Below are 15949 nucleotides of genomic sequence, written 5' to 3'. Positions count from 1 at the left end.
TGGTATTTTGAAGAAGAATTAATTGGCGAATATGAGAAATTTGTTGGCAATCAGAATTTCATTGTGAAAGATTCTTCCAACGAGCTTCACCTGGTGCTTCATGCTCTGGCACATTGGGATCTTCATCAAAACGAAGGACGCTCAATGTTATGTGACTTTCAAGGAGTTGGGGGGATTCTAACGGACCCAGTGATGATTGATCTGGAGTAAGGACATCTGATTTTAGTCTATCTTATCTGCCAAAAGCTCAAGTGTTTTTTCTTGACAGCAAATCCAGGGGCAGTGGAAATACTAATTTTGCTGGGCTCAGAGCTTTCATCAAGATGCACAAGTGTAGTCATTGGTGTGACAAGCTTGGTCTATCTCCACCTTCCATGTGGAAGGATGAACTCACCAAGATGTCCAAGGTATGATAGTTCAGCCAGGCTGCTAATCAAGAATTGAAGTACATCTCTCACTGAAACAGAAAGCTCGTAAAAATTTGAATGAGGTGGATGAAGGCCTTCTAAGGTATACAATATGTAGGACTTTTGAGACATCAGCGTGTAGTGGAGGTTTCATCATCTTTCTTTTTATCTATTCAACTTTCTTCTGAATCAATGAGGGCATTCCCCGCTCTGGTTTTATGCATTCATATTGATAAGAGTGTTAAATTTAGAAACTAGTTACATAAGTATCAAACCTCTTTGCCATGGATCCTGACGCGGTACAGACAAGTGTGCTGAGAGTTCCCATGATTGGACAATATCTTCAAAAGGACCTTTTGATAAGTGGAACCGGGATCGCCTTCTATCACTTCAAATGTTTGAATGGTGGAAGCGTTATTGATGTCGTAAAAGCCCTTGATAAGAGGTCTCTTGGCCAAAACTTCTCCGCCTCCTTCTATGCCCCAGAGCTCAAAGTCCTTAGGCGCCAAGGTTATCTCCTTCTGTGCCAGTTTTGCCCCGATATGTTCAATGGTAGTCGCTTGGACTTTGATTCGACGACTTAAGCTGATTGCAATTTGACCCGCTCTACCAGGGAACGCCCAGCATGCGCCACTTGATGCATCGCCACTTATTGCCATCTCTGGCCCCACCGAACTGAATTGTTGATTATGAGTGGTTTTCATTGTGTTTGATGTTAGACCTGAGATTATATCACCGCCTGTTTTCAAGAATGCGAAATCGCGGCGCCAATTTCTGTCTTTCAGAGATTGTTTCATACATTCCTCCGCCATAAACTTCACTTCCTTTGAGGTTTTGATGTAGCTTGTGATGTCTCCTGTAGATATACTTTTGTAATATTGATGGGCGTCCATTCCACCTTCCCCAGCAAACTCGTCATCCTCAAACGTTTTCGCTAGCATATCATCGTTATGTTCAACCCATTGTATTCGGCCCTCTAACTCAATGAACTTTACATGAATCTGTTGCAAGTCGGCCAGGTTTTCTGTTGACAGTTATGGAAGTCAGCATTGCCTTATTTCATTGTAAATTATGACCAAGCAGTGTTTACATACTCAAAGCCACGAAAAGTGCTGCGAGAGCTATGATAGCAGCCCTCTGCCTCATGAGAGGTTGTATTGCCCCTCTGAGGGCTAGACCCACCGCCCTACCGAAGCTGTTTTGATTGTTCATCTAATGATTTTTGATGGTGCTTATGATCATTTAGAATGCTAAGACAGAATCTTTTTTATGAGACTTGAAAGGGACTGTTTGGGTTTGATTTGAGTGAAGCCTTTGTTCTAGAAACAGTGGAGATTATCTAGAATTCCCATATCTTCCAGTCTATCTTAATATGTGGTCTGCCCCTAAAGTTAACATATGGGACCACTGTAAGCGCTGAAACTGAGAGACAAGAATCAACAGCAGGGAAAACTTTGCTGGAATAAGATAACAATGATGAAAAGAAACAAAAAACTTTCAACAAATAAAATTGGAATCTGTAGACTCAAACTTCTATTCACATTACAGATCAAATTTGTTAGCTGCTGGACGGTTGTCGACAACCGCAACCGGTCCTGCCCCCTAGCCCTTGCATACCTTACAATCTTTGACACCTCTTGGAAAAGCAGTACGATCAACAGGAGTATTAACTTATGTTCCAGGATTTCTATTTTTGATGTCAACTCTGTGGTCGAATCCATTGTTTGAATGATGATTTAAATATTTCTCAATAGAATTTTCACATTGCCATGGAATTAAAAGTGAAGCAAGGGTAGAATGAGTAGATTATTTATTTATCAAGTTTTTATCTTGATGATATGTAGATAAAAATGTCAAATTTGCAGTAAAATTGGACACTGAAGATAATTATAGCTTGGTTTTAAACTTCTTTGCATGTATTCTTGAGTACCATGTCAGAATTCTTCACGCTAATCAACATCTCAAGTCTTCAAGTTGTGCATACAAACCCTAGCCACCCATCACCATTAGTTTCTTCTGTCATCGCCGGAAACTGAGAGATACAAAGAGGAGATCAATGGACTGAAGCTTAGGAATATCTGAAATTTATGTAATATGGTGCTTGTAACGCAATCTACCCTTGAGCCAAAGCGGAATTTGCAAATGCCAAATTTCCTTGTTGCTCAGGAGTCCACGGTTGTCAACAACCGCAATGATTCATTGGAAAATTTCATACTTTTAGCACTATAATCAAGGGCTATCCCTGTGGGAGGCGAGACGCCAAGACCTTGTACTCGTCAACTAGCTCAAATAGCTTTAGCTTTGACTTTGGCGTTTTCAATCTTTGGCATCGTGAGATTATGACTTCGGTAGTTTAGAGTTTGTAAATGGGATTAAAATTGTATAAAGATTTTGGATATGCGGATTAATGCACGAAGCGATTTGTAGAGATTTTTACTAGATGAAGTTGTGAATATGTATTTAATAGGTTGTGTAGTGAGTTATGTAGACTCATTCTTTGTATAGCAAATATGAAAATTAATTGTAAGCTAAATTCTAAGATTTATAAAATGTGATTAGTGTATATGAGTGCTACGAGAATGAAGAGGTTAACCAGGAATAAAGGAAAAAGGTAGGACAAAAAGAGATTGGGAGGAGGGCCAGAACAACACAGCGTAATCTCTCGGAAAAGTGAAAAGAGTGAGTAAGGGAAATACCACAATCCTTTGGGGGCCGTCACTTCGAGTGTTCTTTCATCGCTATCTTCATCTAAAGGCGCCCAAAGGCACGACGGCATAACATAGACGCTCAGGGGGTCACGGTTGTCGACAAACGCGACTATTCCTTACCAATAATCTACACTGGGTACATACTCATCCACCATGAGATTCAAGTCGATAAATAATCTGAATAAACATCGACTTTAGTACAACTCTGTTGAGTCCTCTGGCCCTGTTTTCCTACTTTGCACACAACTTCAACCGATGCATCCAAAATCGATGATTTCCTCGTCAGATCAAAGACGCGGGTCTAAGTCTTCAAACCACATGTGATACATTCCTCACCAAGTACTGGGTTCTTTTCTAAAGGTGAGAAAGGCGGTACAAGAAAGTTTTCGATACGAAAATTCAATAATCTCAAAGGACTAAATTTGTTTATCTTCTAAAGGGTTCTATGAATATAACGATGATACCAATTTGTTTCTGGTGCGACACTCTTAGCGCATTAGATGAATATACATACATAACAGAAAGAAACTTTTGGACTTGCCAAAGGAAGGAGTCAGAAATACAATGACAAGGTTTTTGTTCATTACAAAATACTGTGGCTGGTGGATGATCTTTTAGATAAGTCAGTGACTAGCAAAGTCGCTTCTTTGATACCAAAACAATTTTTTGGTGTCTCCCACAAAGCTACATGGCTGATGAGCTCATCAACACGAATTAAATCTATCTTCTTCTGCCTGTTATACACTAGTCTCATCTTCCCATGCGGCCAATCTCGGAGACAATGTTTCTTTTGATGTGCAGGCGTCAAGTCATCATACCTATTGATTTCAAGCCAAAGTTGAATATTGCGGCTTTCACCTTTTCTTACCATTGTGGTGAAAATTTCTTCAATTTGTCCACAGACCACTTCATTCCTTTTCTTTGTATTCTTGACCTGATACAGGACTGTGCTGTTTGAGATACTTTTGTGTTTGACGGTATATTTTATATTGTCCACATCCACCGACCTCAGCTGATTTACCCATCAAGAGAGCGGAAGGATGTTGGCAGTTTTGTTTTTGACTTTGTAAGCATTCATAGCTATTAGAACTCTTTCCTCGGAAATCTCATTCATTCTGCTTACAAGCCGCTCATGAGACTCGTAGCTAAGACCTTCACTCTTCTGGGGGGCGTATGCATAATTCGAACTGACCTCCCCTTGTGGTTGGAGACCTTGAGAGACGCTGCCCCATGTACGTTTGGGCATTGAGAGTTTTAAAAGTAGATTTGATGCTTTTGTTGGGAGTCCTTTGCACAATACTGGGAGGATGGACCGCATGTTCTGAGCTGTGTTCCACTTTTTGAGGAGGGTGAGCTCTCGTTCATCTATAAGATGGGGTACATTTGAGGATATGTTGGATGTCAGATAGTGCAGAAGTGAGTACGTATTCTTTTGGGTCAAATGGGGGAAAAAATCGCGCACCAGGGTGATTATTATTTAGTATCTGTGTCAAAGCACCATTCAGCCTTTCAAAGCTCCATGCGGACCATTGAGGGGCAGGTCCGAACATCTTTAGAACCCGAGGAATGTGGAGAGACATGTGGTGATTGGGAAGTATTGGGAAGGAACCAAACAGATGTGATAGGCCCTGACGATATCGTTTGAGATGGTACGTCAATGATTTAACATCATCATCTGACACCTCCAATTGTCGAATAATATTCAATACACTGATAAGGTGGAGTGTGTTATGGACAGCTTTTGGGGCCAAGACATCAGATAAGTTGGTGCCTCTGTCGTGTGCTATCAAAATCAGGGCCGGAATTATCATTGTCTGAAAGAGTATAACCCATTCAGCAGCTTTCAACTTGCCACCTGCTGCTGACCCAATCCCATTCGGCACTCGACCTATCCATGTTGGGAGTTGAACCTGCTTTATAGCATCATGAAGTAGTTTAAGATTCCCTTTATCACTGAAAATATAGCTAAAGTCTTCTTCCTCATCATCCACTTCAAATTCAGACAGCGCCTCGTCAGAAGATTCGATTTCACTTTCTTTATCAGCATACATGTCTTCAGTTTTATTGTTGGTGTAAGCTTTACTCTCACGACTTAAGCCATCAAGATCCATGTTCTCAAATGCAAGGGCTAAGTCTGTGTCGTCATCAAAATATCCAAAGCTGCCCGTTTCTGAGAGTCCATCCAAACCTTCTGTCAATATTTGCTCATCTGACAACATGAAGCCGGAGCTTGAATCATCCATGTTATCATCTCCAATGTTCATCTCCGGTCCGTCTGAGGCTTGATAATCTATTATTTCGTCATTGTCGGAAGGAGAATTTTGAGATTCTTCGATATCAAGATTTTGTACAACTGGGTTATTGATTTTTGTGGGGTTTGTCTTTATACCAAAGATGTTCAGTGCATGGTTCCGAAGTAGCCCGAGGAATACATTGTGCATTGGCTCAACTACAGTATGTTTAAGTGGGTCGAAGTAGGGTAGCTCCCAGAGTACTGAATAGCGTACCCCATGTTGTTTGAAGATTTCGGCTCTGTCCTCCATGGTGGTAGCGTTCTTCCAGGCCAAGGATTGGGAACGAAGAACGCAAGTAGACCGGTACAGTTTTTTGGGAATATTAATCAAGTCGATGTTATCCTTCCGTATGAGGCATATTGAGCATGAATGATTATGGGAGGAATGTCCAGCCATTCCCAACACTTTCCTTATTGCTGGGAGGTCACATATGATTGGACCTAACATAACACGGATTATGCAGCCCTGCCTTGGATGATTGAAAGTTGAAGAGAACTTGACGCCTTTCCACAATTCTTTGAGTTCCGCGACCAGGGGGGCTAGTACTTTATTGATGTCCATCAGTCGAGGCTCAGAGGGTCCAGGAATCAAACCAGCAAGGAAGATGTTTTCGGGAGCGGATCTGATGTCGGGCGGCAGATTCAAGCAAACTAGGGCGATGGTCCCAATGGATATTTGCTTCCCTGCAGCTTTGTTTCCTAGGGGATTGAACCAGTCAACGTTCAATGAAAACACTAAATTGTTGTGAGAGCTCGTGAATATTCTGCCATCGATCCCACGACAAGATTTCCACATGGAGCCGTGCCAAACGTCTTCCATCACCGAGTTGCTCTTCGGAATTTTGTTGCAAGCCAGATGGTCTTCAATGTCAGGCCTGTTCAAGAACCTAGCTAACCAATCGGTGAAAGATATGGTTGAAAGTAGTCGAGTAGCATGCAGTTTTTCAACACCATCAGGTCCAGAGGTCTTGCGATAGAGGGGCGCCCGACACTTGGGACTTCGGCGAGTGGAACGGTAGGTGCAGTTTTGTGGAATCTTGTCGTCATAATACAGCTGAAAGCACTTCGGACAGCAGTAAGTTCTTTTGATCTGCGGCTCAATCCTCAGATCACTAAGTACAGTTCTGATATCTACCGGTTTCCAGTCTCTGCTATGTCCAACTGGGGTATTGCAGATAGATAAGGCAGCTCGAATCACATGAAGACATAGGGTAGCTATGGACACACTGATGTGTTTGAAGAGGTGTAGGCAGGTCACCATCATTATTAAGATTAAATTTGTAGCCTCCATGCGTTGGAATTGGTCGTAATAAGTCATGCTGCATTTGCCTATTTCATCGTTGAAAGCTGGATTTAATCAAGACTGATTCTTTTTTCAGACTAAGACTGATACATACTTGAGTCAATAGTCTCCCCAGCCCATACCTCCGGAAAATGATTAAGGGATCGGTCTCGAGGCTGTTGATGTGAGTTGGTCAAGTAGGCGATGTCCAGATGAGAGAGTTTGTTTGTTGACTCGTGTTGCACCCCTGTGCCCAAAATTGCTAGACAATCCTGTTAGCTTCGACAGGTGCCTGTCTTGATAAGTATAGTAGCTTACTGTGATCTTGTAAGTCGGTATTGGTTGCATTGTAATCAGCGCTCGTAGTCTGTTCCAGTACCGGAGGTTTTTTGAGGGCGTCTCGATGATTCTTATATGCTTGGGATTTTGGCCGCCATATGCGGCCTTGCTGAACTACGCCCTTTGCACGGAATGTTGACATCAAACAACGTCCACAGCGGCACACAATCTCAGTAGGAGGTGCCATTTTAGGTGAAACGCAGAGAAACAAAACTTCGAAGTTCCAAGGAGTATCTAGAAAACTTCACGGGGTAGATGTGATGTATAAGAGATGTAATATGATTATAGGAGAAATGGACTGTGTTTAAGTGATTAAAAATAAGGTTATGAGTGTGCTGACCTACAGCAACGCATTTAACAGGTGAGTGATTATGCCTGAGTGATTCTTCAATAGGCCTAGTCCACCGAATGTTGATCAGCTCAGTCAGTGAGAGCCTCAGCACACTTAGGACAAGGGTGTTCATGGAGAAAACCTGACAAAGGATGCTTAATTGTTGGACTTAGGCTGGATGATGAATGGGATTTGTCCCGCCTGTGACATATGACTCACAGTAAACTCACAAGATGCTCAAGTCTTCATGAGCAGTCTGAGGCTCTGGCTGAGTTATTGAGCCACCAGGTTGACTGCGCTTGGTTGCGGTCCTCAGAATCCATGTCTGTCTGAGCAGGTCAAAAAGCGGCATATCCTGCAATATTTTTAAGATGGATTAATCCATCTTAAAAGAGTGAGACAGATCAGAAGGCACACGAGTTGCAACCCAAACTACAGCATAGTGTCTGATCTTCTGTTTGTCTGATATTCTGTTTCACCTGTTGGTGCACCCATCTTCGATCCAGTAAGAAAACCTCTACCCTCTTCAAAATGAGTCTTGATCTTGAAGATTTGCAAAGAAAAATCGACGAAACATTCAAAGAACTGGAGGTGGCGATGCAACGTGAAACTGCTGAGTCGAAAGCGATTGAAGAAGGTACCAATAACAAGGAACTCCCGGTCAGTAAAGGTGAGTCATTCCTTCGGACTACTAGGAAAAACATGTGTCAACATTACCACTAACAATTCATATCAGGCCTAGACTACCCCGAGATCACGACAAAAGTGAGACAAGTCAACTTAGCTGTTGAACCATCAAGCAGTGAAAAGTCTGGTAAGGCATGCATGCCATTCAATAATCTGATCTTTGGTGAGCCTTCGGTTATGGAGTGTTGTCAGGGCAAGAAAAACAAGCTGATGAAGCAACTCGGATGCCCTGATCCGGCTATGTTTTCAGTCTTAGTGTTTATACTCTCAACATGGGCGTTTGTAAGGCTCTGGACGCTGGCTGTCACATTCCCCTCTGAAAATCATACCAAACCTCAAAGTTCAATGTACTATATACCCGTATTCTAATGAATGTATCAATTCTAACAAGGTCTCAATGGAAAAAGAATCACAAATCAAAAGATCATGAGACATGTTTATGTTCGATTCTGGGTCAATCATTTGGTGGAATGAAAACTATGATTTGTATTTGAATTTTGACTCTCAATATTTCAGGATTGATATTGCCAATAGCAACTAGTGGAAAACAAAAACTTGACCTGGTATTCTACTTTGAAAGAGAATGGTGCATTTCCATCATTGGATATACTACATCACTGGAACTTGAGCAGGCTCGCCCGCACTTACACTTAATAAAATGGTATAAACCTTACATCACATATCACCAAAAGCTAAATAATTGAAAAATCGTCAATCCTTTGATACTTTTCTCTTTCAAGGTTTGATAAAACGATAACCTGATGATCTTCATTGACAAAGAATTTCGAATTGCAGATTGGTTAGATATCAAACTTTTTTCGGTCTTTTTGATTTTGACTTGAGTGTTTTTGTCAAGACTTGCCAAATTTTGTTAATGATTTCAATTGTTTGGTATAAACTTGTGGCTTAAAAGCGATGTTTTTGATAAGATTACATCAATTGATTTAAATCTAATCCGTGATTAAAATCGGGACCATTGATTGAAATCGTTTCGGCCGGAATGGGTAGCAATGGAAACAAGATATTTCCTTTAGCTGGATTGAATTCGTCCTGATTATCTTCATTTTGACTTGAATTCATGATTCTTCAAGTAATGCTTTTAGCTTTAGATGTCAAGCGTAATTATTGAATCATAAAAGTTAAATATGTTCATTCAATGATATTGTGATGATATGAATACTTCAATTTCCAGATTGGTTTGCAGAATTCAATCTTGGTTGAAAATTTTCAAAATCAATTTTTCTTGTTTGACATCAGGTTTATCAAAAAATACAATTAAAGTAAGAATTCAACTGGTGAAGCTTAGCTTTTGACAATGCATTATACTGAAGCTGGATATACAGCTACAACAACTAGCAAGGTAAGACAGGAAAAATCAGAAGAGATTATGCACTACAGCGGAGGTAAGTGGTAGTGTCGATGACTGCTTGAAGTTTGTATGTAATAGATGTTGTCAAAAATTGGAATGAGGCGATATACCGATATGGAATTAATATCGTGAGCAGAGCATAAGGAATATGACCTGAAGTTCCATTGAAAGAAAGCCTGTTGACTTGGAGTGTGGAAAGAGACTTTTTTGGTTTTGCAACATGGTCAAGGATTGACTTGAGTGGCGGTGGTAACGTGGTAGCTGACTATGGCAAGAGGACTTCGATGTGGAGTATGGATGTCCGTATTTAGGATTATGACACCGTGAAATATGATGAAGAGCTGAAGTTGTTGGAGGCAAGAATTGCTGAATCCACACGCACCTCGCGAGCAAATCAAGGTTTCAAAAGATTCCTCATGGCTTAAATGAATTTACATGTATCTAATTCTGGTGTACATACAAGAAGGAAAACATCAAATTGACCGACACCTTGCACAAAGACTTGAAAACTTTTTGGATTCATGGATCTCGCGCTGTCTCCCGCGGTGTGTCTTATCAGTAAGGGAAATCGTTGAGCTTCAGGATCTCAGGCTTTGGAGGGTATGTCCTGACCTTCCTAACATGATTGACATCTACCACAGACTTTTGTTGCTTATAGACTAATTCTGTCTGAAAGAACAAAACATATCTCAGACATATTAATGAATTTAAAGGGAATTGAGTCACAAACAGAAAGATATATTTTATGTGGTTTTTGTTTCAACTTTCCCCAGCTTAGGTGGGCGGGAGGTTAATGAGTACTTGTGGAGAAAAATAAACGGTTGGGAAAAAACTTTTAAGATGATGATAACGGATGGATGAACTAGGGCACTACACATAAAGGAGCAGTGCAGGCATTGATATATACGCGTATATACATACAAGTATATGCAGATATGAACAGCCAATTCTAGGTGCGAAGAAAAGGGAACATTTATGAATTACACTAGGACAGGTTTAAATTAAAAGTAGTAGAATCCTCAAGCGCTTAATATTGAAATAAATAAGGATAGAAGCAATATGAATGCCCACTTCCAAGCGATGAAACCGGCAAAGTAACACACAAAGATCAGATCCAATAGTGTACTGGCTGTTGTGAATTTCCGTACATGGTGCATAAGAGCCTGAGGCAAAGAACTGATTTGATCAACTTTTACCTCGCTTTTGCAACTTGAAGGCAAGTTGAGCTGAGTATGGTGTGGCAAGTCACTGCATAAGGGGTCATCATTCACACCGTTGTTTGGCATCCGAACCCTACCTGGGGAAGGCGAAGCAAGTCAATTTCCAGGACAAATTGGGGGCTGGTCTACAGATGGATGTACCTGTGCTTTTTCCATTTTTTATAGTGGTACTCGAAGCATCATCACTGACATGCATATGTTGGGTGCCAAGGGTAGTACATCCACTGCGTTGGCCCGATGATGAAGAACCCGAAAAATTCTGCGCCGGTCTATGGATGGGCATGCCTTCGGGTTCGACGTTTTCTATGATGGTTTTCAAAGCATTCTTACTGACAATATTCTTGTGTTGGTTGCTGGGGGTAGTGGCCAATCCACTGAACTGTACGGATTTCGAAGGACCCGAAACATTTGAGGATGGTGTATTGATGTGCGTGCTTTTGCTTTCGACGCTTTCTACAGCAATATCCAAAGCATCCTCCTCACTGCCAGGCTGCTGATGTTTGTTATCAGGTGTAGTAAATGCACTTCCCAAGCGTGACTGAACCGATAAATTTGGGGTTGGTGTATGCATAGATATACCTGCGCTTTCAATATGTTGGGAAGTTGCATTTGAGCTGATGGACTCCTTATGTTGAATTTCTGGGGTAGTAAATGCGCTGAGCTGGCCGGATTTTGAAGAACCCGCATGGCGGTCCTTTCTAATTCTCAAGATGAAACTGTCATCCGTCAAAGGCCACGGGTGCGCGGTCTTATGTTTGCTTGTAGAAGCTCCGGGGACTGTTTGCAAGGATTAGAGATATAAAAAAGGCACTGGTCAGAATCTGGGTTAAATTCCAGAACCTTTGAAGCTCTGACCTATGTTGTTGGTTTTATTTTGAGGAGAAAACTGATCTCCCTGCCTTCTTGTAAAAGGAAAGGCGACAAAATCATCTACTATGATCACATTGACTGGGTGTGAGTCGACTGGTGGCAATGATTTTGCACGTGGAGAGAAGACTTACTTCCATAAGCTGGGAAGCCCGGGCTACAGGCAGGATGCAACGTACTACTCGCCGTGTGCCGGATGACACCTTGCTTGTTTAACGCTACACAGTCCGCACATTTTTTTTTCCGCGTTATTGTGCTGCTACAAGTGGTGAGGTGAGGACATTCGTAGGCTGCTGTCATTCTGTTCATTTTGCTGCTTGTGATGCAATCGGAATCAGGAGTGATATGATTTATGGGAGAGGTCAGGGCCAGTGTAAAGCGATAACGTTCAGGACAAGAGTTGTGTGGGCTTGTTGTGGAAGCAGAACCAGGAAGGTAATTGAGACGTACTTATAGGAAAAATTATTGTCAATCTACACGGATTGAAACTTAGGAAAGACGAAAGCACAAAGGATTTCAGTGTGAGGCTTAGCTGCTTACCACCCCGAAGACTCAGCATAGGTTTCTCTTACCAAGTCAATCAATTGATGCGCAAAACCGTATCAGCCGTTTGATTTTTATCCTGAGAGTGTTCGATGTTTAGTGATGTGAATGAGGGGAGACAAGGGGCTCGACGGGCGTAGTGTATTCATGTCCTCAACAAGGGGGGGAACCAAGAAATACACTAAAGAAAGGTTAAAACATTCAAAGAGACTAGAAGAGAGAATATTCAAATTCTTGTACTGCAGAATAGCTTGTGGTTGTCGACAACCGAGGCCTGGTGCAAAGTACCATATCTCCTTTCTGGATATTTTACAAACTTGAACGATATTTGGTGAACCTATCATTACATCACACTACATAGAGCAGAGGCGAGTGCGCCCGCCGCAGGAACTGAAGCTCAAGATTAGGCTAATCTTAAGCTTGAAAACTGTTTTTCAACGCTCGGCTGTGATACTCTTGGAAGTCTCAAACTACGTCGCAGTTTACATTGGGTATATCGGATTTGCTGAAAGAATAGACCAACGGGCCTAGCCAGACATTTCTTAGTGGCAACGACCTTAGAGCCTGGAAAAGATGATCACACTGATGCGCGATGAGTGGTAGGAAGAGATGCCCCATGATGTGACTTGGCGCAGGGAGTAGAATTTGACCAGTGGATCGTCAACCAGAAAAAATTACATTGAGCATATCACGTTTTTAATTTTACTTGCAGAGATCTTTTAGGACATTTTCATTGGATAGATCTAGCTCTCGTTTTTTTAAGTGTGATTGCTATGGCATTGTTTGTATATAACAAGTTGATACGTCAAACCACATTAACATCTGATTTACTTTTTCTGTTTCAAACAATGGTTCACATTAATGGGTGTATTTATGTTGTGGTATTTGAATTGGATCAGACAAATTGTATCTTACATTTTGATTATTTGACGAATTAAGCGTCATTCCTGCGGAGGAGAAAGTCGCCAATCTCTCTTCTAAGGGATTTCGACATCTTGGTCATTGTAATCATCAGACCTTAAAAAAGTGTAACAACGTACTTGAATCTTCCCATGAAAACCACTCTTTCGTGATATCCTCGATATTGTGGAATTTTCCTTTGACCTCTTGCATCAACCTTATAAATGATGACAAGAAATATTGAATTTATCAATGAGACTCATGTTAATCTCGATATAAGGTTTTGATTTGGTATTGCGTGCTCGAGAGAATCCAGCATCTTCTCAATTCAGAGAGTTTCTTTTACTCTCGCCTCGCTTTTTTCTCTGCAGAACTATTCTCCTTTCATCTTCTTGGACTTCTGTTTCAAGACTTGCGTTGTTCAATTCTTCAAAGTGAAGCGTTGAATTTTCAAGAGATTTCTGATTTCTAATCTTTGACTAGAGTTTGTTTTTAATGATCTCATGTGTAGAAAAAGGAATAATGAATGAGGTGTTTAGGTTAACCTGTCTATTTGTTTAGAAGGGTGGTGAAGACTAGGTTGCGGTTGTCGACAACCGCGGCCTGGTGCACGTTTCACTGGGCTGTCACACCGTTGCCACTAGACTTGTAATGTATATTAAGCCGCCTGTCAAGCAGCAGACTGCAGAGTACACACCTACATACATACCCTAACTGATGTTGGTGTTCAATCGACAAATCATTATAATCAGGATATAAATTATCAAATTGACGCGAAAAGAGAAAGCTGTGAAAAAGATTGACAAATAAAGACAGAAGGGGAGATATGAAAATGAGTTGCAAATAGGAATTACATCGCCCCAATGTATTTGAATGAAAGTCTTACTCATATACATCGGAGCTCGATCTCAATCATACTTCTCTTTCCCCATCTTTGGGAAGAGAAGTGAGTCATTTCTTTTTTTAGCCTCTTACTAGATACATCTAGCTCCTGTTTAATACCGTATATGCGCTACCACCCGCTCTTCCGGCTTCTTCTAGCTTCTTCTCCCTAACCTTCCTCCTGCAATATACTGGCGGTCAAACTCTACTTCGGGATTGATGGGAAGGTTTCAGTATCCCCCGCTCTGTCGGCAGCATGCCAAGATGAGCTTGCTACCAAAAAATGGTAGGTACCTACCTACCTTTCCCCTCAGCTCAGCAAAGGACACCAGCCAGCTGGGAGGCTGGCATATGGACAAGTTGCCATGCTGCCGAACCCCAGCTAGTCTCCACGACAAGTTGCGCGTTGAAGAGTCGGATCTGGATGCTGTCTTAACCATAGGAACCTTTGCCGATAAGCTGAGGGAATTAATCTTTCAAACTTTAGGATTGCATGCAACTTCCCCCGCCCCCGCGCTTCATCAAGTGCGATTTTATCAGCAAGAACCTGTTCAGGAACCACCCGTCCAGTCCCACAGGTCATCATCTCCATTGACGGAGCTCTCTGAGCACTCGGAGCGCTCATCATCACCATCAACGGAGATATGCGAAGTCGAGGAACGCTTGCCTGAACAGCCACCTTCCCCATTCCATGCATTCCATGAACCAACCTCAAAGGCTAATCGCCTTGTCCATTCCTCTTTGAAGAGACCCGCGGAGATCGATGAAACCATCCAGCGTGAGTTTTGCATCTGGCAGATTCTCACATTCACTACTGACCCTTGTCCGTTTTCAAAGATAAGGGAAAGCAACGGCGTACCGAGTTTGTTCCTGCTGCCTATGTTCCATCAAAGCCAGCACAAGATTTCACCCCGGCCCAGATGGTTATTCAACGGAAAATGGCATTCGAATATGTACAAAAGAGCATTCGCGACGGTCATGTTGTTTCTTTGGATTATGACCTCGCAGTGGCAAGGTTCCTGCAGGAGACATCGCATCTCAATCTAGGGGACATACCACATGCAGTCGACCTTGTGCTAGCGGGATCGGAGCGCCAAGGGCTGTCGACTTCACTACAAAGTGGCGCTTACCAGTGCGCCAAGTACATCAAGAAAACATTGCTGGCCTACGAGTCCGATCCACAGCAGGGAAAACCCTTCGCTCTACGTTATCCCAACTTACACGCTTTGAGAGCCCGCGCCATGACAAATATTGCCTCCATGCGCGCAATGCCGTCTGACGTCCCTGTTATTTTGCTCGACATTGCTGGGCGAGTGCTCGCAATTGGACTGCCTCCAAAACGACATGATACGCCTGCCACTAAGGACAGCCTGGTACACCCTGCTGAGAATGAAGTGGTGAGTCTGTTTTCGCGATCTTTTGTTATATCAGCCAATAGTCGCTTATATTCAAAATGAAGCGAGTCAACCCCCTAATGGAAACCATCAGCGTGTTCGGGACCGACAAGGATGGCACAGTAAACTTCTGTAAAGAATCTTGATAGCCAGCAGTTACTCATAATTACACCCACACTGCTAAGAACAGCGCCGTGAAGCCTACCATGGATCGGGCGGTGAGATCCTTTCAAAAATCATATGACATACCAGCTGCCAATCACGTATATTCTTACCCACAGGAGCGCGCACTCCTTGCTTGCCTTGGCTTGGCAAGAGTATATAACCTACCGATTGTGGACCAAGAACTCTTCGACCAAGCTCCCAAGAACCGTCCCACAAGTCTGACACCTTTTCCACTCACTTTGAAGAGCGGGTCACAGCTCTCCCAATCTAGTAGCGAAGTTTCCACACATATTGGGTCAATATATGGATCGGTCCAGTATCAGTTGATTGGGTATGGCTTAGGTGTGGTAAGTCGCACTCTATTTCTGAATATGTCTCTGTAGATTTCAATTACCTGATAAAGGGCTCCCGGCGATATCCTCAGATCAATTCAGCCGATATTGCCGATAAGAAGCTGGCCTTTGGTCCGGCTCGCCAGGGATCTCTGACCGGCAATGCCGCATGGCAACAGTGCGCTGTTGGCCGAGAAACCTACCGCAGGCACTTCAGATGGGGAATGGCC

At 42.4% G+C, this 15949-nt stretch overlaps 6 protein-coding genes across 6 annotated transcripts in view; 2 read left to right on the top strand and 4 right to left on the bottom strand.

Moving 5' to 3' along the window:
- Positions 1–676: 676 nt before the first annotated feature.
- Positions 677–1619, bottom strand: MELLADRAFT_96414 (uncharacterized protein; the record flags this gene model as incomplete). Its single annotated transcript, XM_007407442.1, has 2 exons — positions 677–1431; positions 1502–1619. The coding sequence occupies 2 exons, from the start codon at positions 1617–1619 to the stop codon at positions 677–679; spliced, it is 873 nt and encodes a 290-aa protein (XP_007407504.1).
- A 2520-nt stretch (positions 1620–4139) lies between these two features.
- MELLADRAFT_104452 (uncharacterized protein) lies at positions 4140–5379 on the bottom strand (the record flags this gene model as incomplete). The annotated part of the gene is made up of 2 exons (XM_007407441.1): positions 4140–4480; positions 4578–5379. The coding sequence occupies 2 exons, from the start codon at positions 5377–5379 to the stop codon at positions 4140–4142; spliced, it is 1143 nt and encodes a 380-aa protein (XP_007407503.1).
- A 1409-nt stretch (positions 5380–6788) lies between these two features.
- On the bottom strand, positions 6789–7493 carry MELLADRAFT_104451 (uncharacterized protein; the record flags this gene model as incomplete). Its single annotated transcript, XM_007407440.1, has 3 exons — positions 6789–6937; positions 7009–7263; positions 7370–7493. 3 exons carry the CDS (start codon positions 7491–7493, stop codon positions 6789–6791), a joined length of 528 nt encoding a protein of 175 aa, XP_007407502.1.
- Positions 7494–7891: 398 nt separating this feature from the next.
- MELLADRAFT_61397 (uncharacterized protein) lies at positions 7892–8416 on the top strand (the record flags this gene model as incomplete). Its single annotated transcript, XM_007407533.1, has 2 exons — positions 7892–8030; positions 8097–8416. 2 exons carry the CDS (start codon positions 7892–7894, stop codon positions 8414–8416), a joined length of 459 nt encoding a protein of 152 aa, XP_007407595.1.
- A 1473-nt stretch (positions 8417–9889) lies between these two features.
- On the bottom strand, positions 9890–11738 carry MELLADRAFT_104449 (uncharacterized protein; the record flags this gene model as incomplete). Its single annotated transcript, XM_007407439.1, has 5 exons — positions 9890–9967; positions 10029–10085; positions 10827–11413; positions 11638–11660; positions 11683–11738. 5 exons carry the CDS (start codon positions 11736–11738, stop codon positions 9890–9892), a joined length of 801 nt encoding a protein of 266 aa, XP_007407501.1.
- A 2354-nt stretch (positions 11739–14092) lies between these two features.
- MELLADRAFT_104448 (uncharacterized protein) overlaps positions 14093–15949 on the top strand; it is a gene marked incomplete at both ends in the record, with an annotated part of 2503 nt that continues 646 nt past the window's right edge. The window contains 5 exons of the mRNA XM_007407534.1: positions 14093–14606; positions 14666–15225; positions 15260–15344; positions 15475–15734; positions 15791–15851. Of these exons, the coding sequence (XP_007407596.1) occupies positions 14093–14606; positions 14666–15225; positions 15260–15344; positions 15475–15734; positions 15791–15851 (1480 nt within the window). The remainder of the gene's footprint in view (positions 14607–14665; positions 15226–15259; positions 15345–15474; positions 15735–15790; positions 15852–15949) is intronic.

This window comes from Melampsora larici-populina (assembly GCF_000204055.1).
Source record: "Melampsora larici-populina 98AG31 unplaced genomic scaffold MELLAscaffold_9, whole genome shotgun sequence".
In the NCBI taxonomy this organism is placed as follows: domain Eukaryota; kingdom Fungi; phylum Basidiomycota; class Pucciniomycetes; order Pucciniales; family Melampsoraceae; genus Melampsora; species Melampsora laricis-populina.
Note: the sequence above shows the minus strand (reverse complement) of the source record. Positions and strands in the feature narration are given on the sequence as shown.